The sequence below is a fragment of the Uloborus diversus genome, chromosome 5 (assembly GCF_026930045.1).
Source record: "Uloborus diversus isolate 005 chromosome 5, Udiv.v.3.1, whole genome shotgun sequence".
Classification (NCBI taxonomy): domain Eukaryota; kingdom Metazoa; phylum Arthropoda; class Arachnida; order Araneae; family Uloboridae; genus Uloborus; species Uloborus diversus.
In genome coordinates, this window is record NC_072735.1 from 167,997,974 (window position 1) to 168,022,972 (window position 24,999).

General features: G+C 35.6%; 1 protein-coding gene across 1 annotated transcript in view; it reads left to right on the top strand.

The window, feature by feature from the left end:
- LOC129223267 (sushi, von Willebrand factor type A, EGF and pentraxin domain-containing protein 1-like) overlaps window positions 1-24,999 on the top strand; it is a 162,785-nt gene that overhangs the window by 94,525 nt on the left and 43,261 nt on the right. The window contains exon 7 of the mRNA XM_054857833.1: window positions 24,148-24,387. Coding sequence (XP_054713808.1) covers window positions 24,148-24,387 — 240 coding nt within the window. The remainder of the gene's footprint in view (window positions 1-24,147; window positions 24,388-24,999) is intronic.

The window sequence follows — 24,999 nt, forward strand, 5'->3', positions numbered from 1 at the left end:
TTACTCACTTCTTGTGCTAATCAGGTCTATTCTCGTGCCGAGAACAAGTTGCTCATTTCTATTTGGAACTCGCGTCGTAACCCGGAAAATAGTGAATCACGACTACCTGTGAGTCACTCTTCTGACCGAGAGAGTTAATTCCTTCTTTCCTTTTCCTATTTCACGTTAATTACTCGGGGATCAAAGTGGCACTTGTTTTGTTGGAATCACTGTTGTCCTTCGGAGACCTTGGAGCTTGTTTGAAGTGAAACTTTTTACAAGAAGTAAGTATTTTGTCAGGAAACGATAAATGCGACAACATGGCATGGACGGATACAAGAGAAGGGTGATCGCACCTCCCTTGAGGGGCTCCACAGACAATTTTTAACATTGAAGTTTCAAAAGTATATTTTAGAGTAGACAACCTGTGAATTTATTGGGTCTCTCAACAAGGATGGATAAAAGGGAGGGGCGATGGTGGCGAACGCCCCGCCCTTGAGGGACACTGCACCAGCAATTTTCCAAAGTTCAAGTTCTAAAACTGAAGTGTAGGCGATCTTTGATGACGTTAAGGAGAGGAATGATTTTCGAATCTCCCTCTCGGAAACTTTTTGGAATTGAAGTTTCAAAAAGACAATTTCAGACGATCTTTGATGATGTAAGGAGGCCTTCCCCCGGGCATTTTAAAAAATTTAAATCTTAAAGACGCAGTGGTAGACATCTCAGGTGGTGTTATTAGGGGGTAATGGTGTTAATGGGTTCAGTGACTTTCCTCCGGTAATTTTTCGAAACTAAAGTTCCATAAAAAGCGCAATTTTATACCACTTTCTATTATGTTAGGGGGAAGGGGTTTCGAAACATTCCATCAAATTACCACAAAATCGAAGTTCTAAAATACAATTTTACCCCTTCCAGCGGAAAAGGAAAGGAATAGGTTCGGAGACTTGCTCGTATAATTCTTTTAGTTTTTTTAGATAAAAATGATGTGGCACTCCCACCCCTCTAAAGTATATGCAAATCAGATGCGTAGTAAGGGGTAAGTTAAAAAATCGACTGCCCCATCCGTCCTTGACTCTCAACCAGAAATCTTTTGAAATTTTTCAAACTTGAATTCTTGAAAAGGCGTTAACCATCTTTGTTAACGTTAGAAGAAGGAATGAGGTTCAACCACTTTCCACTGAGGTTCAACCACTTCCACTCCATATTAGCATCAACGATAGGGGGAGAGGGTTCGGAAACTCTTTAATTTTTCCAAAATTTAAGTTCTAACAACGCAATTTCGCTCCTCCCTTGAAGAATTCCTGGATCCGCCCTTGAGATAGGGGCGCCTCGAACTTAAGTTTTTGGGAGGGCGAAAATTCTCAATTTGACGAATGGAACTCCAAATTTTGCCGAAACGTCGGACAAAATTTACCGAACAAGGAAACTTTGGGGAAGTCATAGTGACCTCCCATTAGACGTCTCAGCTTGTTCCGAAAATCGTCATCGAATTACTACAAAATTCGAGCCAGACATAACGCCTTTTCAGTTCGTTCTTCGACGAAGACATTTTTCTGCCTTTTAACCGGCGCATCTAACAAATATTGTTCTTTGAATCGTACTTACTTTTCGTCTTTAAAAAAAAGTCCATCGTTACCGGAACTTGTCACCCGTGACTTGCCCCGTGCCATGGATGACGGCTTAACAAAGACCTCTCCTCCGTTAAGAAGGATTCTGACGGCGCCATTATGTAACGCACGCTTGGGCCCGTACTGTTTCTTCTTAAAAGGTATCCGGTGAACTACAGAGGAATTTAATGAGTGGCGATGTTTCACAAAATTCTTATAACTGGCCATAAAGACTTCCTCGTAAGTGCTGTGGTCAGATCGTGAACTCAGAAGCTTTTGTTCATGCTCGAGGTTCGATTTATTTTGACTGCCAGTTCATCTGGTGAAGTTTTTGAAGCAATGCTGGTTAATAGTCATGCGTGTCTTTAACTGGAGGCGTCATTCATTTGGTTAAAGACGAGACGTGAAGTGATTAGGGCCCGACCAACTAAAACTGGGCTCCTAGGCCTACATTAATTTCGAGGCCCCCTGAAGACGCTATAGTCCGTTCGGAACGCATTTTTGGGGGCCACTTTGTCTATCACAGAACTATGTATATAATTTATTAACTGTATTCATGAATCACCTTTGGGGCACGTCATAGTTGTGACATGGTAAATTCGCTACTGGCAGAATTAATACAAGTTCTCCTGTAAGGAAGTTATTTCCAACTAAAAAGTCCTTATTTTTTGTTATTACTTTTGAAAAAACATGTATTTTTCAAACAGTCATAAAGCTATGCATTGGTTTTTCAGTAATTTTGGGCCCTAAGGAAGATGGAGCCCCATGCCTAGGCCTAGTTGGCCTGTGCGGTAATCAGGTCCTGGAAATGATACATCAGAGAAAAAAGTTATTCGTTCTGAAATCGCGAGAAAATTTCCGCGAAGACCTGTCACGTTCTTCATTGTCACGTGACAGGTGTTAACGTCTCCCTTAGAACAATACATGTTTGGCAATTTTTACATTTTTTCGTTTTTTGAATTAGGGCTACGTTTTAGCACCTCGCCGTTCATAGACCTACAGTGTATTCAAAGAACAGTGACTACGGAATCAAACAAAGAGCTGTTTGGTCCCAACATTTGCAACTTTCATTTTCATGAATTGCTCATTGGACTGACGATTCTGTTCATGAACGCTGTTTTCCATATCTCAACGCCAAGCAGCCAACGGCATCGCCAATTGTCACTTTACTTTGTTTACTTCCGCCATCAGTTCTCGCTGAATTGACTATAGTGCATTTCCCAGGACTGGCATCCACCCTCTCATTTGTCATCACTATCGGCAGATTGCCATTGGCATTTTTGAATTTTGACTTAGTTTCTACCAAGAATTTAATATTTCCGTGAGTATTCCAAGCCAAACGAAACCCCAAGGATGTTTTACATTCCACATCAACTTCATTATTTTAAGTTACTATCAACATATTTATGAAACGCAATTGTGTAGGAAGAGGGTAAGTGGAAATTTCAGCAGAAGAAAAGGAAATGAAAGAAGAGAAGGGAGAAGAAAGATTTTTGTTTGTAATACCTTTTCTAGTATTGTCGTGAAACAAAGGTGCCCACGAGGCGGTTCATTGCCTAGATTGTTACAATTTTCATTGTTACGTATGCAAACTTTGTTAATTAACTTTTGAACTGGTATTGAAAAGAAACAGGAAGAACTAGTGGACACATTGCTGCGTACCTTGTGGGATTTCAACAATTTATTTCCACGAAAAAGGGATAGCGAGTTCAACTTATCTGAGGTATTAAAACGAAGTTATCGTTGAGGCTGATTTGTGGAGCTGAATTTGTATGTGACATAGCTGGAGCTGAGTATTGATGAATTTGGTATTAAAAAAAAAATAATAATAAATAAATAAGCCCAGCGTTCCAACTAACTTTTTCCTGGGAATTTTTAAATTTAACTTTTTATCAAAAAAACATCCATTAAAATGAAATTTCTTGTTTTAAATTTACAATTCCTGTATTAAACGTTTACGGTTAAGCTTTAACCATATTTTAACAAAACTCAAGTGTTTTATTGGAGGCACGCATAAGTGAATGATACATGAAAAAGGCTAAGTGAGTAGTAAAGTGTGACCACGTCCATTTTCCAGAGTTACTATAGCCCGAGTCTATGTATAGATGTTTTCTTCATATAAATCTAACAGTGTCGCTTGCTCCTGCATCGAAAAGCTTACAATTTTTTTGTTTTATTTATTTTTTCTTTTTTTTTTTTTTTTACTTGACATGGAACGTAGCAGCGTTATTCGACTCTTACTTCGTTTTCTTACTGATGTAAAAACCTTTCATTAAAAGCATATGCAGCGTTTTTATGTTTATTTTTCTCAATGCGTGGTTTAAGTTACCTCTTTTTATCGTTTATCTCTTCTTTACCAAGAACTTGAGATATCGCTTTCGTTCAGTTCCAGGCACTTCATCCGACACTGTGAAACTGAAAATGCCTTGCTATTTCTTTTTCGTTTTTTTTTTCTTTGAATGGTAACAAAACTCATTGGAATGCCTAGAGACATTTCGTTTTTTTTTAGGTGTGACTATCGTGAAAAAAGGCTACCAATTAAAAATATTAATCGCATGGTAGTCTTTCCTGAGATAGATTTCGTTTATGTGTTTACAGAGTTTTGATTTCAGGTTCAAACTTATGTGAAGATAAAAATGGCGAACTGCGTTGCATTAAAATGAATGTGTCATGATTGTTTGCTGGCTTTGATGAGACAGAAAAGTTTTAGACTTATGCATTCGTTGTATTACTTTGATATGTTTCACAAATGGAGGGGAAAGTTCTCCGAGTGAAAATATTCTGTAAATTATAGTTTTGAATTTCTTCACGTACTCCGAAGTGTGAAGCTTCTCAAGAACGAGATAATTTTGTGAAAATATGAGCACCTAAATCTCATCACAGCAGCTAGTTGCGTATGGGTAGCTGTTACTCTGGGCGCCACATGTGTAGGACACCAAAACAAAAAGAAAATTTGAATTTTTGGCAACTTAAATTCAAATTATGTTTTTACGCAATCACAAGCGTAAAAACATAATTTGAATGTGTGTGTGTAGGCGTGCTTGGGGGTGTGCTGGACATGGACGCAACCACGCAGGAGTAGCGGATTCCGGCGAACAGTGCTGCTGGTGGTGCTGCAGAGGCTCCGGTCCGATTATCAAAGGACGGACGTCATTCAACGGTCAAGTGAAAACAATAAGAGATTCGCGATTGCTCAAAAAAAAAGTCCTAATACAAAACTGGAACTCAATGCATTAAATTACTTTCTTGTAAAATATTTTAAAAAAATTTGTTTTATATTATTTTTTTAAATGCAGGAAATGATGTTTGATTAATTCTAAAAATGTTGTTGAAAACGTAAATAAGTCAAAAACAAACGCTTTATTCGATTAAATATCAAAGAATAAAAAAAAATTGGAGAGGCTGTGAAATGGGAAATGAGTGTCTGTTTTGCTATCCCAAATAACTTTTTATTGAAGAGTCCTAATCGAGCAAGCTATTTCATGTTCGAAAGATCAGTGGAAACTTCTTCATTCCAGTGTTTATCATCACTCCCCCCCCCCCCCTCCATTACACATAATAATTATTTCAGTACAACGCTAGAAAAGTACAAAATGTGTTGAAAAATATAAGTAAATAGATTATCAAATTAAAGGAAGCGAGTGAATCATTTTATTAATAAGTAAGATATTTTGCATGAGCTATTTCAATTTTTCCACGGAAAAAAAATCAAAACTGCCGTTAGGAAATCTAGACCTGATTAAATTTTATTTTTACGCTTTTAGGTAGGCTGATTTATTTTTTCACTCAACAGGCATATTAACAACATAGCATAGTAACAACATAGCATAGTATAGTAACAACATAGCATAGTAACAACAGGCATAGTAGTAACATAGTTCAAAACACATTTTTTTTCAGCTAGAGTCCAGGACTCTCCCTATTTTTTTAGACTAACTAATAGTGTTATGCTGTAAACGTTTTAGCTTCTTACTCCAATTTTAAGACTGTGCTCAATGACCCCTTAATTTAACATTAACCGTACCATAGAAAATACCAAAACTTTCAAAAAAAAACACAATAATAGAAAATGCACCAGCATTTCATTTCCCCAGCTGTTTTTTTTTTTTTTTCCTCTCTCCCTCTCTCTTTTTTTTTTTTTTTTTTGTAAATGTTTTATTGCAATGTATAGGGTAGAGATCGGGGCACGTTTACGTCGTGCCTTTTTTTCAAAACGAATTGTAACTGGAAAATCAACAGTCATAACATATTGATGCTGCTCCCTAGCAAATATAATCACAAGTTTTAGAGCATCAGTCGAGCTTCGGTCTAGCATAAAGAAGGAATAATCTGTTTTCTAACAAGTCGAGTAACTTTTGAGTTGAACGTTTTGAAGCTTATTGTGAACGAATAATACTTGGTTAAGAAATAACAAAATATATAAAAATTAGCTGAATTTTATCCTTTTTTAAGAATTGTACTTGTATGAACTGAAATTTTATTAAATTCTTTTGCAATGCTAAAAATAAATCCTAACTTGGCGACGGGGCAAGTTTACGCGTTGACGTCTGAGCACATTTATACGCACGTTCTTACTGTTGTGTCCTTACTTCAAAGCGTGCCCTGACACTTTTTTCGCTCCGAACTATCTCAAGACTTTTTAGTATTTTCAGGCTATTTAGTTTTGAAAATCACCCTTTAATTTTCAATTGAGTTACAAATTCGTATCTATTAAATTACAATCATGTAGTGCTGTCTTCATGCCTGTTTAGTTTCTATTTTATACACTATTCAGTCTGTAATAAATTTGCTTTATTTTAACGATGTTAAGACATTATGTTCAAAACACTAACAGAACCACGTTGGGTGTCAAAATAAATATGCGTAAACGTGGCCCGTGTCCGGGGTCCGTTTACGCAACCGACTTGGACTCAAAAAGAATTTTTTAATGGTTAAAAACATAAGCTGAGCAACAACTAAATATACCAATTTTGACTCCATTAACTGCTTCATAAAACCGCAATGTCTAAAATTTCCTAAGTTAAAACACAAAATTAAGAAAATTCCTTGAAAAAAACCTCGTTAAACGTAACCCGGTCTACCCTATGCACAATACTAGTGTATATTATAATATGTAGCATTGTTTATTTTTTTAAACCCCCCCCCCTCCTAGCACATAGGGGGTGTCCTGTAAAATATTGAGGGGTGTCTTGTTATCTGGGAGAAACTTTTTTTTTACATGTATTTTTGAACCACCCTGAGGCATAGAGGAATATATACGCGTTACAAATTGATACAAAATTTTCTAATTTCTTCAAAAGTATCCGTGAATTATTAAAATGATATTAATAATCAGTTATTTTTAAAATCTGGTGTGGGAGGGGCAAATGCGAGCGCTGACTGCATTTCAATTTCACCGGATGACTTTCCGTTTTCTCTCTGTTCTGTTTTCAACAAATTTGATTTCTACTTCCTTGGTAACAGATTCATATCTTGGAAATTATTGAGGAAAGAAACTTCAGATGTGAAACTCAACAAACGAGTTTCATTAATATTTCGACATCTTAATTTTTAAGAATCAAACTATATCTTGCGTTGATCATTTACTCAAGCTTTCCATTATAACACCTAATTGAGAAGAAGTTGCTTTTCGCGGTTTTGCTTTGAGAGAAACGAGTAGGTTCCGACCATTTTTTTTTTCCAGCAAAAGAAAACGTTGCGGCAATCGGTCATCCTTCACTGTGACCTTGCCTTATTTGACTGCATCATAAATTTTTATGGTTTTTATTTCGTTTGTTTACGCGGTTTGAACAGTGGCGTAACGTTTCGTTGCTAGAATGGTGGATCACCCACAGCAAAAAGATGGATTCGATCTCGACAAAAAGGATATTGCCTATTAACGACAAATGGGTATTATTCCAGCAAATCTTATGTGGATAGTTATTACCAACATTTTTATTCAGTGTTTAAACGAGAGTTAAATGTCTGTCAAATGACAAAAATGCAAGTTTCTTCTTTTTCAACCAAATAGTTGAACAAAGAGTCGCAGTGAGTCAAGGTGGCCCCGTGTCAGTTCTATTGCCAGCCCCCCGCCCCACAAAAAAAAAGAGAGAAAAGAAGAAGAGAGGAAGAAAAAAAAGGGGGGGGGGAGAAAAAAAAATCAAAACTGCTTACTAGAAAATAATTAACTCAAAAGTAAGTGCCGAACAGTAAGTACCATAAGAGTAAAATTTACTTTATCTTTACATTTCCGCTTACTCGGGTTCCCCCCCCCCCCTTTTTATTTCTTCCTTTCCTTTTTTTTCTTTGTTTCTTTTTTTGCGTCAGAGTCGCTCTCCCCCTCCCCCCAAGGCCCGGCTCCTAGTTTCAGACTAGGCTGACATGGCATCTAGTTGGTCCTGCTTGAACGAAAAGATCAGATAGCGCGGCTTCAACAGAAAACAATGAAACATTTCCTTATCCAGAACTCGTCAGTAAAATATTGAATCAGCAAACCAAACTCTTGAAGAACAAATTAACATTCGTATCCACTGTTCTGATGTAATGTGTGAGAAATCAAGCAATCCCCCTCCCCCAAGAGCGAGGGCTTACCTCCTCCAAAACACTACAAATCCCCCTCCCAAGAAGGACACCCCCATAATAACGAAAAATATACCTATGTCCCCCCCCCCAAAAAAAAAAATCTGTGGCATCATGACCCCTTGGTGAAATGGACAAATGACAGTTCGACAGTAACTCAGACGATATTTTCTTAATTTGAATCCTGGGCATTTAATGTAACAGTAAGCGAGCGAGGTAATGTACAAGGTTTAAATAGTATGCTAACATTACTTTAAATGTAAAATGCATTTAAAAAATATCTAATTCCAGTTTCAAAAATATCTTCTATATATATAAAAATGAATGTTTGTCTGTATGTCATCCATGAACTCAAAAACTACCCGGCAGATTTGGCTGAAACTTTCACCGTTTGTTATTTTTGGTACTGGGAATGTTTATAGACCAGTTCGAAAAAATCCGATCGATAGTTCCTTTTTTATTCCAATTTAAGTCACAATCCATTGGATAAATACGAATAAAATTATCGGCTGAAGAAATTAATTCGCGTGAAAGATCTCATTGATAAGAAGTTAGCTGTTGCTATTTTTCTTGAGTTAGAACAAATAAATTCTTTCTTTACTGTTTTATGGCTTTTCATGCAACGGGGGGATTTAAAACTTTTTCTACTTGATATTTTTAGCGATTGATTGATCTTGCAAACTGCGTGAGTACAAAATTTGAGTATAGTCACGGCTTCACTTGATACCTGGACCGATTATTATGAAAATTGCTATATATATTTTTTTTTCCACGGAGAAGGTGCATAATATGCTCATTGAAGCCACTCGCCACCAGGTGGCACTGCAGAGTAGCAACTTCTGCCCCGTTCAACCGATTGTCATGAAAATCAGTATAATGATGTATTTTTTGATGAAGGACACTGTAGTTTAATGTAAGACGAATATAAAATGGTTTAAATAGCTTTAAAGTAATAATATTTCAAGTTCAAAACATTGAAATTTCTATTTATTTAATGTTTCAAAATTCATCAATGAAATTCTAAAACACCTAACATAGTATGTTTTAACTTGGGGTGAATTAGTGCCAAAATGCAGTTCCTGTACTGTTTTTCTTGGAAAACAATTTCCTTTTATACAAAAAGAAAAAGTTGGTCATGATTCAAGATTCAATTATAGTCTGAATTCATCCCTATTACTTTGCATACCTAAATTTTTATCATGCAGGAAAGCATTACACAAAACAACATAACGTATAATATACGTACTCTGTATCTCCACGTAAATATGATATACGTTCGACTTATTTGCGTTAGTGTTAAAGACTGGAAGTTAAATAAGTACACCAAAATTCTAACCAGTTAATTGTCTACTTTTTTATTATAGGTCGTATTTTTAACTATTTATTTAATGGCGTTCTGATTTGGATTCAATCATTTGGATTCAATCGATAATCAATTCAAAGTTGATTTCTTCGCTAATTGAATAAAAGTTAATCTTTGTGATACACAATGAATGACCTGTAACGTAAATCTTTTTGTCTTAAATTAAATTTTTTGAAGAAAAATATTTTTGTCCTTCAGCGATCCATAGGAGCACTTTGCGCCCGTTGCCTGTTTGTTGAGAAATAAATGAAGAAAATACTAGTCGTTAGCTCACGATCATAATTCAGTCCACAGTACCGATATAGAAATTGCCTGACCTCTTCGCTCTTGCCATGCATTTCCCCAGCATAGTGCCCAGCATCAAGCCAGGCTTGATGCTAAAAAGGTAGGGAGTGACGGAGAAAAGGAAGAAACAAGCATTATACGATAATCTCCAGAGAGCTAACCCTAATTTCTAATGATTCCGTTCAAAAGTCTAGAAATTCAAAACTGCTCTTTCAATGAAACGATTTTATTCAAATGATTGGTTTCTCCTCCTCCACAGATTAAGTTCTCTTACTTCAGAACCCATTCTAATGCCCAGTATTTAAGCAACTCTAAAACCAAGAACCAGCTCTGACGCCCATATATATGATGCCTCAAATATATTCTGAATTACTAAACCAAAAATGAGTGTGGCAACACAATTTTGATTGTATTTTCTTATTACTTTTTTTATTTTTTTAATGTATAGGCGATTTTCATTCTTCCTACAGGCCGGATATTATCCCGCGCTTATCCATGAACTTATGTTAACCCCGAATAAAAATGAGTAAAAATTATTGAAGGGCACTCGAGTTAGAGTGCAACAAGTGTGCCAGTGGGATACGAAAGCGACTTCCCGCCGGGCGAGGAACAACAGAAGCAAGGAATACCTTCCACAAAAGAATGTGGTGAGTTACCGTGGGCGATCGAACACGTCTCGCCTTCCATCCTACACACGAACATTTATGTATTCGAGTCACCCCAGAGAACCCACCTACGACTCGACAGATAATTACCCAAACAGAGTTTCATTGATTGTGGCAGGGCTCTCGATTTCAGCATCATTTGCAATTCAAACGAAGGGTGCTCAAAGGATGCTTCATGAGTAGACGGGGGTTAACCATCAGTTCAGATCTATTTATCAGTCACTGATTGCGATTAATTATGTGTAGATCGGAGATCGATAGTCGTATGTCATAAGTTTTCAATTTTCGCTTCATGTGCATTTATGTTTTATCGTTCTGGGATGTCAGATCTGTTCTGAGTATTTTTTTTTTTTTTCATTCGTGCATAGGAGCGTGGACATGTAAAAAGTTGTAGTACAAGTTATTAAAGAAACGAAACTCATAAATTACGAAAAATAAAGCTGAGATTCTTCTAGATGTATTTATTTTTTTCCTCGCAGAAATTAACAGAAGAAATTTAAAAAAAAAATGGTATTACCATTAATAAGATAAGTTTTATCATTTTTCGTGTTTAAGAATAAGTTAAAAGTTTGCTTGTTCAATGTGAAAAACAACCTAAGCGACCATTTTGTTCTCGGTATAGTGTTCTCGGTAAACAACACATCGCGGCAAAAAAAAAAAAAAAAAAAAAAAACCTAGAAAATGCTTCAGACACGATTCTTGCTGATTTTTATGTAAAATGATCCCTTGAATCCAGATATAACCACTCCATCACCCCATCCTATTATAAGTACCCCTCCCCCCCCCCATTTATCAGTTTTCGAGTTTCATAGCTATTATTTGTATCTGGCGAGAAAGACAGCATTTTTGAAAATTTAACATTTCTTTTGAGGGGCTAAAGATTAAACATTTGTTACAAGTTGGGAGGCTCATGGTTGTATTTCTCTCTAAAATATTTAAAAATCAACAAAAACTATCTTTTTGTTGTAAGGGTTTGTTTAAAATTCTTTTACATATTTTTCGGTGTAAAACCAGAGTAGCAGATTTACTCCTATGAGCGCCACGTTCGAAAAAAAAATTCACGTTGTAAATTTTGATTTTTTAAATCTTGGAAACCCTGCATGTTACATACGAGCCGCTGGATTTTATTTAGAAAGTAAGTGCACTGAAGGTATCGAAATCTATTATTGTTGTAATTTTTATTTGCTTTTTGGAACCGTAGTTTTTTCGTTCGACATATACTATTGTGTTTCTTCGTATTGTCTAAAATTCTTGAGAATTTTCGAAAGTAGCTTCTGAGATCTCCCTCGAAATTGGTTGGTATGTGCCCGGTCGTGGCTTTTGAGCCTTTAAAGAGGGTCCGGGACACAAAAATCGTCAAATTTTGCTTTTTTTTTTTTAGACACTAAAAATTTTTTTTTTCCTTTTTCTGCGAACAAGGACGTTTGAATCTTATTTCTATCTTAATGAGAACGAAATATATAATTATTTTTGTAGCATGCATTTAACTTATGTTATATTTGACTTTAAAACTTCGAACACGTTTTTCTCCATGATGCAATTTTTCTTGATTTTTTGCATTCAAACTCTTATAAGTCAAGATCTGATAAAGATAAAGTAATGAACTTTGGAACACAACTTTTTCAAACAGTTCTCTTTGATTTTTATTCGGCGAATTTGAAAAAAAAAAAAAAAAACATTATTGCAAAAAATATAATTTAAAAAAAGCATCTTCGAATTTTTCGAAATTTTTCAGCAAATATTTTCTTTTTTTTATTGAATTAATATTTTTTTCAATCGCGAATAAAAGTTAAAGCTTAGATATTTGTACATAATTTTTAGAAAAAAAATTGAAAATGGATCACAAGAACATTTTAAGTTTTAGCGATTTAAAACAACCCTATTTTTTAAAAATAAATTTAAATATATTTTTTAAATATTTATGTTATGATTTTGCCTATTAAATAGATGGCGAATCAGTGTAAAAAATTTCAAAACTCTAAATTGTTTGATTTTTTTTTTTCCAAAATTTGTCCCTGACCACCTCAAAACAAAAACGAACAAATTTTTTTATTGTTCAGTCAAAAACATCACAGTACCATATTAATTACTGACGCTTTCCGTATTAAATCGGGGTTGAACTACACATTTCATTGAGTATACCACCGTTTTCAAAGAACTCGCTCTGACGCATTACGTAGATAGATTACTTGTTGTCCAACTTATGTTTCAGAAATAAGTTTATCAGCTGGGAGGAAGAAAAAAAAAACTTCAACTTCTGGCAAAGGAAGATGCTTTCATCAGCCCTCGCGTATCAGAGGAAAAAAAACAAAAATATCGAAAAGAAAGCGTTCTCTATGTTTCTGTTTCTTTTCGTTCCGCCCTGAATGCACGGCACGAAAGAGGTTAGAGAAACTTCGAACGAAGCATTCTCTCGCAGACGAGAAATTCCTGGGATGCTGTCCCAATTACGCGGAGGAGCAGCATCCAAGACATGTTTCGGATTTAATCCCAATGTTTTCGCGCCTCTTTATTGGCACCGAGGAAGGGGTTTTTAACCCCGAATTTCGCTCAAGCGGGAATTGTTTCTTCGCCGTGGTGTTTGCGTTTGCGTCACTTGAGTTGTAGTGTTTGATTAGGGGAGGTTTTTATTCCGTTGACCCCCTTGTGCATTAATTATGGATGGTACCCATTGTGTGGGATGAATTGGTTCTGACTGTAAGACTCTAAACACGATAAATAGTGAAGTGTTTTTTTTAAAAAGCGGATGCATTTCATTGAATAATATATCTTACATAATGTTTGAATGGTAGATAAATGGAGGCAAATACCTTACAATTCAATTGGTTCTTTGTCTAAGCATCCGAAAAAGTGAGTTTCTTAAACTCTACAGAACTTGGGGGTGGGGGTACGGGGTATACTTGGATATCATGCTGTTTAGTTCTTGTTTTGTGCAACTAAATGTATTGATTGGCTCATTAGGGGAAAAAACTTGAGCATGTTAAACTTTTGAAAAGTTTCACATGCTCTGCGCATGCATGTTAATCTAGAAAATGCACGCCCAAATATGTTATCAACTTGCGTAACAAACAAAAACGTAGCGAAATAAACATGTAACTACTGCTAATATTTCAGTAAAGAATTATCTTTAAAAACAATCTGTCTGTATTGGCTTTGATTTTTCTTTTCTCTTTTTTTTTAACTTCATAGCCAGAACTTTCATCATTTATTAAGAAGGCAATAATAATAAATATTACCATAAAACAATGTCGGCAGAGTAAAATTACTTTGTACATTTTTGTTCTTCCGAGCGTTGCATTGAAAAAAATCAAAAAAGTGCACACAACTTGAGTTATTATTATTATTTTCTTTTTTTTTTTTTTGGAGGGGGAGAGAGGAAAGAACAACCTAGATTTGATAACAAAACTCGAAATTCTTTTGATAAGTTTTATAGCATAGAAAGATTTAGATCTGAAGAAAGAATTGAGAGAAAGTCAAGAATTTTTACTTCCTTTTACAAAAAAGGAAGTATTGTATTCGCGAAAAAATTTTCACTCAAAAATCGCCCTTAATTTCCATTTTGCTCACCCCCAAATGAATGTTGAGTTTTTTTTTCGATTCGACCACATGCGGAAAAGTGCCTAAGAATGTATAGACACGCGAAATATCCATTTTGACCATCACCGAGGTAATTACAACGACTTTTCTCGTGACGTCTGTATGTATGTGTGTATGTGCGTATGTGCGTATGTGCGTATGTATCTCGCATAACTCAAAAATGGTATGTCCTAGAAAGTTGAAATTTGGTACATAGACTCGTAGTGGGGTCTAGTTGTGCACCTCCTATTTTGGTTGCATTCGGGTGTTTCTAAAGGGGTCTTTTGCACCTTTTTGGGGGGAAATCATTGTTAATTTCGATGCAAACTCAAGTGGTGTTATAATTTGGCGGTCACTTGGCGATATATCGCAAGTCTTTTGGTCGCCAAGTTTTGTCGCCAACTTGGCGAAAAATTTGGCGATTTTTTTTTTTTTTTTTTAAATCTGCTTTCAATGTGGCCATTGCTAGTGATATTTAAAGAGTTAGAGAGAGAATCCCATTAAAATTGCAATAATAGGGAAATAGCATTAAATTGGTGTAAAAGGAAGTCATGTGATGCACACATCAGCTCGTTTATTTCTATTTCAGAAACGATTATTTCAAAGTCGAACTAGTTTTTTCCAATGTTGTTCAAAGACTACATACAACAGATGCTTACATGCACCCCATATTATAGTTTTTGTTATCTACAGTCTTCGCAAACAACTTTTTCAACGGTGTGTTTTGTAGTCTAAAATAAATAAATAAATAAATAAACATTTTAATCTCCAATTGCATCCCTGAGCTCACCCCCTCCCCATACTTCTTATCTTTTCTATAATTGGTTTAATGAAACCATTCTTAACTTTTTCTTTGAGGAAAAAAAAAGACGTGCATTGTGTTTCTGTTAAAACTTAACATTTTCTTGACGAACTGTTGATGAAGAACTTCCGGTGAAATCCGCTTTTTTTACAGAAGTGTTCAAAATGAATTCCTGCTCTGAAACGGAAACTCTTTCACGCATCGGCGCAGCTGACATTTCTTACAAATAGTGGCTTCTCTTTCCAGTTATTTCCCACAATTGGCGATGAATCACCCACCGTTTTGCGTACTAAGACAAAAGAATTTGTTTCTTCGTGTATTTTAGTTGTAGTTCTGTGTTAACTTTGTTCTGCTTTCACCTTCAACCAATTTCTCAACCAGAGTTCAATTAAACTCTGGGACTCTATGGAATTTTTCCTTGAGCTCCTTACTAATTATAAATAAGCAGGTAAAAATAATTATTAATGTTTTCTGGAAATAAATAAATAAAAAAAAAACTCATACTACTAATGTGCAATGCAATGTAATCTCATTCCACCAGTGTCTTATATTTTACTAGCGGTACCCGCACGGCTTTTCCCGTTGTAGAAAATTAAAAGGGCATTTGATTTGCCTGTATATTTACATATAATGGATGATGAATTTATCGCCAATATGCGTTGCTAATTTGCTGGTCCATGTTATGGTAATTTGCTGGTCCATACTGTGGTAATTTACTCGTCCAAGTTATGGTAATTCGCTCGGTGCGGAGGAATTAAAAACACCAATAGTGGTAAAAATAAAATAGAGAAAGAACAAAATCGAATTTTTTGAAAAATCGCTTCGAGGTGCACACCACCATGCTGTAAACTAAATTTGGCCAAGTTTCAAGAAAATCGGCCGAACGGTCTAGGCACTATGCGCGGCACAGAGATCTAGACAGAGACCTTCAGTTTTATTATTAGTGAAGATATAAAAGCAACAAGCTCTTTCAAGAGAAGCTTATTTTTCTCTCTTTAGGAATGAAAAGCAGTCTTCTGGAACACAAAAGACTTTTTTTTCGGGGCGGATTTGTAAACGGTCCTTAGTTCTGGACATTGCTCCCTCCTTCTTTGTTTGCGTTATTGGTGGCCAATCACTATTTATTTTTGCTCAATCCATACGCACCAATCAGGCAATTTTACACATGTATTTGCACTTTATTTCCGGAATTTTAAACTTTGGCTTTTAATTTGTATGTATTCGAATGTAAGGAACCTATGCATGAACTTTCTAACTTTCTAAAATGTTTTCCTACATTTTAAAAAAAATAACTACTGTCTGACCATCGATTACATGGAAAGGCTAATATCCGGTTTATAGGCGGAAATGGACGCATCTATTAGTTTATAGGGATGTTAGTTGGTTTCTTTTAGATGTGCACTTTTGCCTCTCTATTATTTAGCCTTAGTTTTGTAAAAATGAAGAAAATTTGCTCACAGCAACATTTTTTAAATCTGAAGTATATTCGATCTATATTCTCACGGCAAAAATTAATTGATTTATTTATTCACAACAAAGTTTTGAGCTTACCATTTTGCTTTTACGTTCCCGAACGAAATGAAAATATTGTATTTTCTTTTTGTTGTATCCATGGTAACTATTTTTGTTTCCCTTTATTTTATTTTTGAGAATGCAATAAATGAATAAGGCACTAGTGACATTATAAAGCTCATGCATCAAAAAATCCCATCGTTATTTTCCTTCTCCCCTGCTAGATTCATTCAGATGGAATCGTTTTTACTTGGCAGATTGCCAAATTACATGTAATCCGTGGTCAAACAGCAGCTGACCCGTGCGAAGCATTTGCACTTGATTGCGGTAATTTAAAAATCCGATTGTTTACCTGCAGTATTGCATAAAAAAGTTACAATATTGTAAAGGATTCGGTGCGACTTCCACTTTCTTGAAATGAAGACACAGTTCTTGATAAAAGCACAGGAAATTTATTTACACTATGTACAGGAAAGATCGTCAACAACTGCTAAATTATTCATCAGCAATTAAGCAATTATCACACAAACCGTAAACACAACGTTTACACACGTATTTACTTCCAAATACGAAAACAACACAGCGAAATGCCTCGCAATAAACAGAGCAAATACGCTCTCAGTTCGAAATCTCCATCGAAACCCTCCATTTATCCATCGCTAACGGCTTATATACACACCGAAAAGAAATCTCAAAGATTCCAGAAAATGCTACAACGTTCTACAACTACACTTTCATTGATAAAATCAGTGAATGAAATAAGAAAAAAAGAATAGGGGGTTGTATACTTTAGCCATATGTTAAGGGGTTGTATATTCATTACGGGAAACTATTTACAGGTTACGTTACTACAATAATTACTATTTACAGAATTTGTAACAATATGAATCTTTTTTTTTACAGGTGCGGTGAAAAGGAAAACAAAATCATTTGCCTTTCATTTGCATATCTATGAGGTATTAAGGAAGTCTCCTCCCCCCAGCCTTGAAAAAAAAAAAACACCCTTACCCCATTATTCATGATACTGCAAGTTATCATGCAAAAAAACTTTTTTTTTTCTGTTTTCTATGCAAAAGTCCAACTGTGGTACAGAATTGTGTTTTGAGTTTAGATTGTATTTTCTTGGAAATTTCAATCAAAGTTATTCAGAGGATAAAAAGTTATTTAAAAACGACAAAACCCATGGGGGATCGAACCCATGATCTTCGCGTGTTTAGCACAGCGCGCTAGCCAACTGCTCTTCACTCGCGGGGCGTTATACTTTAACGCAATGCGTATTAAAAATGCAAAATAAACCGATTTTTTTTTTTTTCGAAATACCGCCACAATGTGAGTTTTCTGCTTATTTTTCGCCGAAAGCGGTGAAAAAACCTTTATAATGATGCCTTACTAATGTAATTTGATGAATTGTTCATGAAATTATGTCGTTGCCCCTCCCCCCCCAAAAAAAACCTTGGAGAAATAACATACATGGTTAGAAACTGTTTAACTGCTCGCGTTCACACCTTTGAAGCGAGCCATCTTGCAGCCTGCTGAAACAAAATTTGGAGAAATTTTGCGCTGAAAAACACAAGCCACATCAAACGAATGTTATTATATTCAACATACATTTTTTGCACTTTTTTAAGGTGTGAGAAATTAATAATATTATTGCAATATAATAAGTATTTTTCAAGCTTAAAGAGCAATACTGCCGTGTGCAGGGTAAAGGGCAGTAACTGCAATTTTTTCCTTTTTCATTTTTGTCATCTGTTGTACGTTATCTTTGTAGTACCAGATCGCTTATTTTGTTTCTGCTGAAAAAAAGGCGCGAAAAAGACGTCTATTACCAACATTTCCCTGTTGGCATTGAATTCAAAGCATGTTTCTTCAAGTATCTCGAAAACTCATTTCTGTAGATACTGTCGTTTACCTGCACACGGCATAATATAGCGATAAAATAAGGCACATTATTTTGTACTAAAGTCTAATTTAAAAAAAAAAAAACTATTTAGAAGCTTGGAATGGTATGAAATTAAAATAGCTCAGCAACTTCTTCTGTGAAAAGAAAGATACAGAAGCTTTGAGACGCTTTGTGAAAGCTTTGAGGCACTGAACGAAGTAATATCAGTCTGGTAATTGCATAGGCGGCCCGTACAGGGGCGGATTTAGGGGAAGGTGAAAGAGTCAGCTGACCCCCCTGTGAGAAGAATTTTATCATGATTTTTATCAATGTTAACCTGTTTTTTTTTTCCTTCGTTATGTGAAGAGAATTTTCGCCCCTTCTTCTTTGTCACATTTCCCATGTATCAACTTCTGGAGAGGGAGAGAATTGAAGAGACTACGTTCATTCACAACACACACAAACTAATTTATTTTCTATATACGGAAACAGTATACATGATGGGCAGCCAATTTGCCCTTTATCCCGAATAGCGGTCAAGAGATATCCATAAATTTATCCGCTATTCGGTCAGGAGATTTTTTTTGGCAGTCATGCCTTCTGGAGAGGGAAAGAATTGAAGAGACTACGTTCATTCACAACACACACAAACTAATTTATTTTATATATACGGAAACAGTATACATGATGGGCAGCCAATTTGCCCTTTATCCCGAATAGCGGTCAAGAGATATCCATAAATTTATCCGCTATTCGGTCAGGAGATTTTTTTTGGCAGTCATGCCTTCTGGAGAGGGAGAGAATTGAAGAGACTACGTTCATTCACAACACACACAAACTAATTTATTTTATATATACGGAAACAGTATACATGATGGGCAGCCAATTTGCCCTTTATCCCGAATAGCGGTCAAGAGATATCCATAAATTTATCCGCTATTCGGTCAGATTTTTTTTGGCAGTCATGCCTTCTGGAGAGGGAGAGAATTGAAGAGACTACGGTTCATTCACAACACACACAAACTAATTTATTTTATATATACGGAAACAGTATACATGATGGGCAGCCAATTTGCCCTTTATCCCGAATAGCGGTCAAGAGATATCCATAAATTTATTCGCTATTCGGTCAGGAGATTTTTTTGCAGTCTTGCCTTCATAACTGCCTATAGCCATATGAACTCAGGCGCTCTCATGCATCTGCGCAGAAGGCAATCGCGTAAAGCCCCATTGCGCAATTATGGAGATCCCGAGTTATTAATCTTGGGATCCCTGTCAAGTTTTACGCAATGTAACCACGTGGAGCATATAATTTCTTACATTATGTACAACATTTCTTCTCAGCGCGTCACAGTTTAAAGGATTGACTGGGTTCGTTTAAACGGGCTATTGCTATTTTCTTTCTTTTTTTTTCAAAAGCACAATCATCACTAATTATCTTAACTATTGAAAAAATTTAGGGAGGGGGATCTGAATGGGTTTTCATTTTATTGGGGGGGGGGTCGCCATCACCCTTGAGGGGATGAGCACCCCTGTTTAAAAGAAGCTTTTTTGCGTAGGAGATATAACGCCGACCATTGAAACTTGACCCCCCTTACAAATATTTCTAGATCCGCCCCTGGGCCCGTATGAGGGGGGGGGGACAACTGCCCCTCACTTTGAAAAGTGAAGACGCCTTGCCCCCTTACTTTTCAGAGTTAAAAATTAACGATCGATTTAAAACTGAGTTTTTACTCAATGAATGGATTTATTTCACAAAAGTAAAAGCAAAAAATTCCAAATAAATAGGATTTCTCGTGCATAAGAATGAAACTTTGAATTGGAAGGGGATAGTCTACGGTGGCCAACAGTTCTGAATTTTGAAGAGATATTCCACTCTTTTTTAGAAGTCATTTAATCATTAATGCTAAAATTAAAAAATTTAGCCCAATTTTTACTGAAAGAAAACTTTAGCTACCCCATCTCCTATTCCTTCATACCTCTTTTGATTCCCCACTTTTTTTTTTGTGCACCAGCCGCCTATAGGTAATTGTTTATACCGAATTCAATCTTTTAAAGGTTCTTTTTAGTTGCGTTTATTCTTTAGTGTTGTCTAATCGCTTTGTAAAACAGATGTGCTAACAATAATTGACGATTGATGAAAGCAACATTTTTATTCCGGATCACTATTATAAAAAGAAAAAAAAAAGATTCATGAATATACAGTTGAAATATAGTAAGAAGGAGAAACCGGAAGAACGTAATAAAATGTAATCAAAAACCTAACAATAGAATCATGTGCTGTTCTAATAACAGATTTGACACATCATCTACACACGTTACCACAAAGATATAATTTCTGACAGGATCTTTTTTCTAGGCACATCGTATCATGTTCGGAAATATATTCCGTTACAAACTTTTTTAATTTCCGCTTTATTTATTTTTTCGATGTTTATGAATAGCCTAGTTGTTTTCTCTTTTCGTCTTTTCCTGGTTACAGTTTTAGCTGAGCATTTAAAAGGGGAGTGCTTCAGTTAAGCTGTTTTGAGGTCTCAGGGGGCAGCACTTTCAGAAGTAGAAGTCCAGGCGAGATGTTTAAATTTCTTGTAAAACTGAAGGAAAGATTTTGTGATACGTAAGGTTCCATATTTGGTTTTAAAATGACGTGAGCAAAAAGTATACAAAAAGTAAAAATTTTAATGATCCTTATGACTGTGGGATATATCCTAATGATTAAGTCAAAAGGCGTAAAACACGACTAGATGTTAAGATTCTGAAAACTCCTAAAATTACAATTAAAAAAAACTATTTTTTTTTTTACATTCAAATTTTTTTTTAATTATAAATCGCAACTTGTAATTATAAATTTAATTAAAAAGTTATGCAATCCTATATTGATGCATTTTATTTAACTAACAACGTAATTAATGAATTTTCAATACCATAATTAATGAATGTTTAAGTATATAAATAAAATACGTGATAAAGATAGGAGTTTACTAATCTTCAGTTACTTTCTTCAAGGACATTAGGAACACATTATACTATTAAACATTCTCAAATTCAAAAGAACGAAATTTTCCAAAAGCAAATTCTCACAACTTGAAAAGCTCGATTCAGCAACAATTTTTCCCATTCGAACATACATATAAAACAATTCCTTCCCGGAAATCTTTCTATTTTGTATTTTTCTTTTTTCCTGCTAAGATGTTTAAAACGTATTTCAAAGTATGAAAGTTTGCATTTTTTTATATGCAAATTGCTTTGTAAATGAAAAAGTATCAAGCAAAATTTATTTGAAATGACCGAAAAATTCACTTCTTTACTAATAATAAAGCTGGAAGTCTCTCTGTCTGGATATCTGGATGTCTGGATGTCTGTGACGCGCATAGCGCCTTGACCGTTCGGCCGATTTTCATGAAATTTGGCACAAAGTTAGTTTGTAGCATGGGGGTGTGCACCTCGAAGCGATTTTTCGAAAATTCGATGTGGTTCTTTTTTTATTCCAATTTTAAGAAAAAAACTATCATAAATTACGAAATTATCATAACGTGGAACCGTAACATGGGCACAAGCCAATTGGCGAGATACGAAATTATCATAACGTGGAACTGTAACATCGATACAAGGAAATTGGCGAGAAAATTCACCATACATTATTTGTAAATGTACAGGCAAACCAAAAGACCTTTAATTTTTCTATTACGGGCGAAGCCGTGAGGGTGCCACTAGTAAGTAATAAACCAGAAAACAAAAATGACCTGGAAATTTTAAAAAATATTTAATAGAAAAACAAATTTATTGCTGGTAATAACTTAAGAAGAAGAACACTATCAACTGTGGGAGGAAGTTGTCATAGACTAGGGAAAATATACTAGGAAAAACTATTCTCTCACAAAACCAAACCTAATTTGCAATCTATGTGCAAGATGGGAGGTACGCGCTGTGCTTAAAAGCGACTACTTCCCTTATCACCGTCTCCCGTTTCATCGTCCTGTCCTTATCCTTGTGGAATCGTTAATCTTTCGGTTAACGAAAAAAGAACTTCGGATATTTTTGGAGCGTGACAGCGAAAAAATCCCGTGTCCAAGCAGAATCTTGCAATGCAGAAATTTAAGTGTTGGCGTGATATTGAAATGATAAAAGTTTGTGAAACTGGTTTGATTTTCCAGTCTCGGTTTCCCGGAGTTTTTCACCCCTTGGAAAGGGGGGGGGGGACACCCTCCGCACCTGACACCTGTATCTCCATTGTAAACGGGCTAGTGCAAGCCTTTGCTATTTTTTGACAGCGAAAAGGGAAAAAGTGAAACAGGAAATATCCCTTAAAGATTCAGGGCTGCAGAGTCGTAGAAAAAATTACCGACTCTGACTCCGGGAATTTCAAAGCCTCCAATTCCTACTCCTTTCACTCAAAATCAGTCTGACTCCGCAAACACTGGCAGAGTTAGTCTTTAAAATGATCGACTCCGACTCTTGGAATTTTAAACCCCTGACTCCCACTCCTTTACTCCAAAATCAGTTAGGCTCCGACTCCGCAGCTCTGCTTTAAAGTGCAATTGTAAAACGACTGTCTACATCTCATCTACTTTGAAAAACACGAAAAAACAAAATTCCTTGGCTGTTTTGTGGGAATTTACGGGCATTCCTTAGAAAGAGCGCGTGATTCACAACCGGTGAATGGAGATGGCGTAATGGTCAAGGTCGGACTCTCCTGAATGGCTGGGCGTCGACGCGCTAAAGAAATTGACGCGGAAGCTCTCTTGGTTTTAGTTTCAACAACTAACAAAACGAGACGAGAAATGTGCGTAGTAGTGCCGAGACTTTTCTTTATATTAGCCTAAATGCAGTGAAAGTACAGGGTGTTTACAAAATCTTGCATTGGGATGATGACAATTCATTAGAGAGAGACTCAAACTACTTGAGTAAACCCCCATTAATCTGAACCCTAATTAAACCGGACCTCGCATAATCCGGACATTCATTTAGATGTACATACTGCACAAATAAAAGGCTAGTTATTTCAAAAATGCATTTTTTTGAGCTGATGTATAATTTTCCCTTATGTAGTTTTGCATTCCGTTTGAATTCAAAATACAAACCTTGGCTCAATTTATTAGTTATTATCTGCACTTACATTAATTTGGACGACCTGGATTCCCTTTTAGTCCTAATCAAAAAGGTTCTTCTGTAGTTTTTTTTTTTTTTAACTTTTATCTTGATTGCGATTTTTTTTTTCTTTCACACCCTTAATAAACCTAAATATGTTGAAAACAGTACATCACACTAAGATGAAAATAGAAAAAACTTTATTTACAAATCATACACAGAGACCAAAATAATATTGAATAAAATACGTACAGTAGATCTGTCTGCTTTGTCCTAGAAAAATATTGCCTCTTCAAGCTGAATTTTCTGCATAAAATCTTCTAGTGAGAAAAACAGGTAATCGAGGACACTTTTACATGTTATAAAGTGCATTGAACATGACAGGATAGTTCTATAGTAGAAAAAATGGTTTTCGCCAAATTTTGGAAACAATGTGATGATTTTGGTTATTTTCCGGATTTCCCATTTTTAGAGTTTCAGTTAGTATTTTTCCATTCATATAATTAATTTTTCAAGCATTTTCTGTTGCTTTCTTTAAATAGACAAGGTTTTCCTTTCTCTTTCTTTTTTTTTGCCATTAATAAAAAGAGAAATGGACCAATTTCTCAGTTATTGAAATCATTTGACAATGATTACTTACCTCTTCAAAAAAGTACAACTATTTATTTTTAGACACATTTTTTTAAACGCTGTTTCTGCTGGTGTTCTATACATTGTTAGCTGCAAAACTTTTTATGAAAAAGGTAAATCTAGACGAATACTATTATCAGACGAATGCTGGGAAAATACCAGTCTTTTGAACTGTTTTTGAATCACACTATTTACATAATCAACATTCCATTCCATTTTCTTCTCCCGTTCGAAAGTAAGAACCTTTACATCTGTCCTTCTAGGTTTGGACTGTGGATATCCAGGCTCTCCAGCCTTCGGCAGGCCACATCCTGTCCGGGAAGTGTACAAGCCGGGTGAAGCTGTGTCTTTTACCTGCGCCCATGGCTACTCTCTCCAGGGGCCGATGCAGAGAGTCTGCACGCACAACGGAACGTGGGCTGGACCCTTGCCATTGTGCGGTAAGTAATTACGAATGACTACGTCCTAAAAATTAACGAGCTGATGTGTGCATCACATGACTTCCTTTTACTCCAATTTAATGTCATTTCCCCATTACTGGCAATTTTAATGTGATTCAATAGTTTACACTCTAAATATCACCAGCAGTGGCCAAATTGAAATCAGACTTTTTAAAAAAAACCGCCAAATTTGTCGCCAAGTTGGCGACAAAATTTCGCGACCAAAAGACTGGCGATATATCGCCAAGTGTCCACCAAATTATAACACCACTCGAGTTTACATCGAAATTAACAACTATTTACTATTTACAGAATTTGTAACAATATTAATTATAACTTTTTATACATTTATTTGATTTTAATTCATCCAGGTAAATGAGTGAAGTGTATATTTTCCCTACAATTTGGTTTGTTTTAAGTTAAACCGATGTAAGGTCAAATCCTCTGTTAAAGAAATAAAAAAGTGGCATAGAATAGCACTAACAGTCATCCGTAAAGGCGCTGGTTAATCTTGTGAATTTATTATCTGTTTTAGTTAATGCGACGATAGTTTTGTTTAGAAAAGTTCTTCATGTGTTTATAACTTTCAGAAGTTAGTACATGCCATAATTG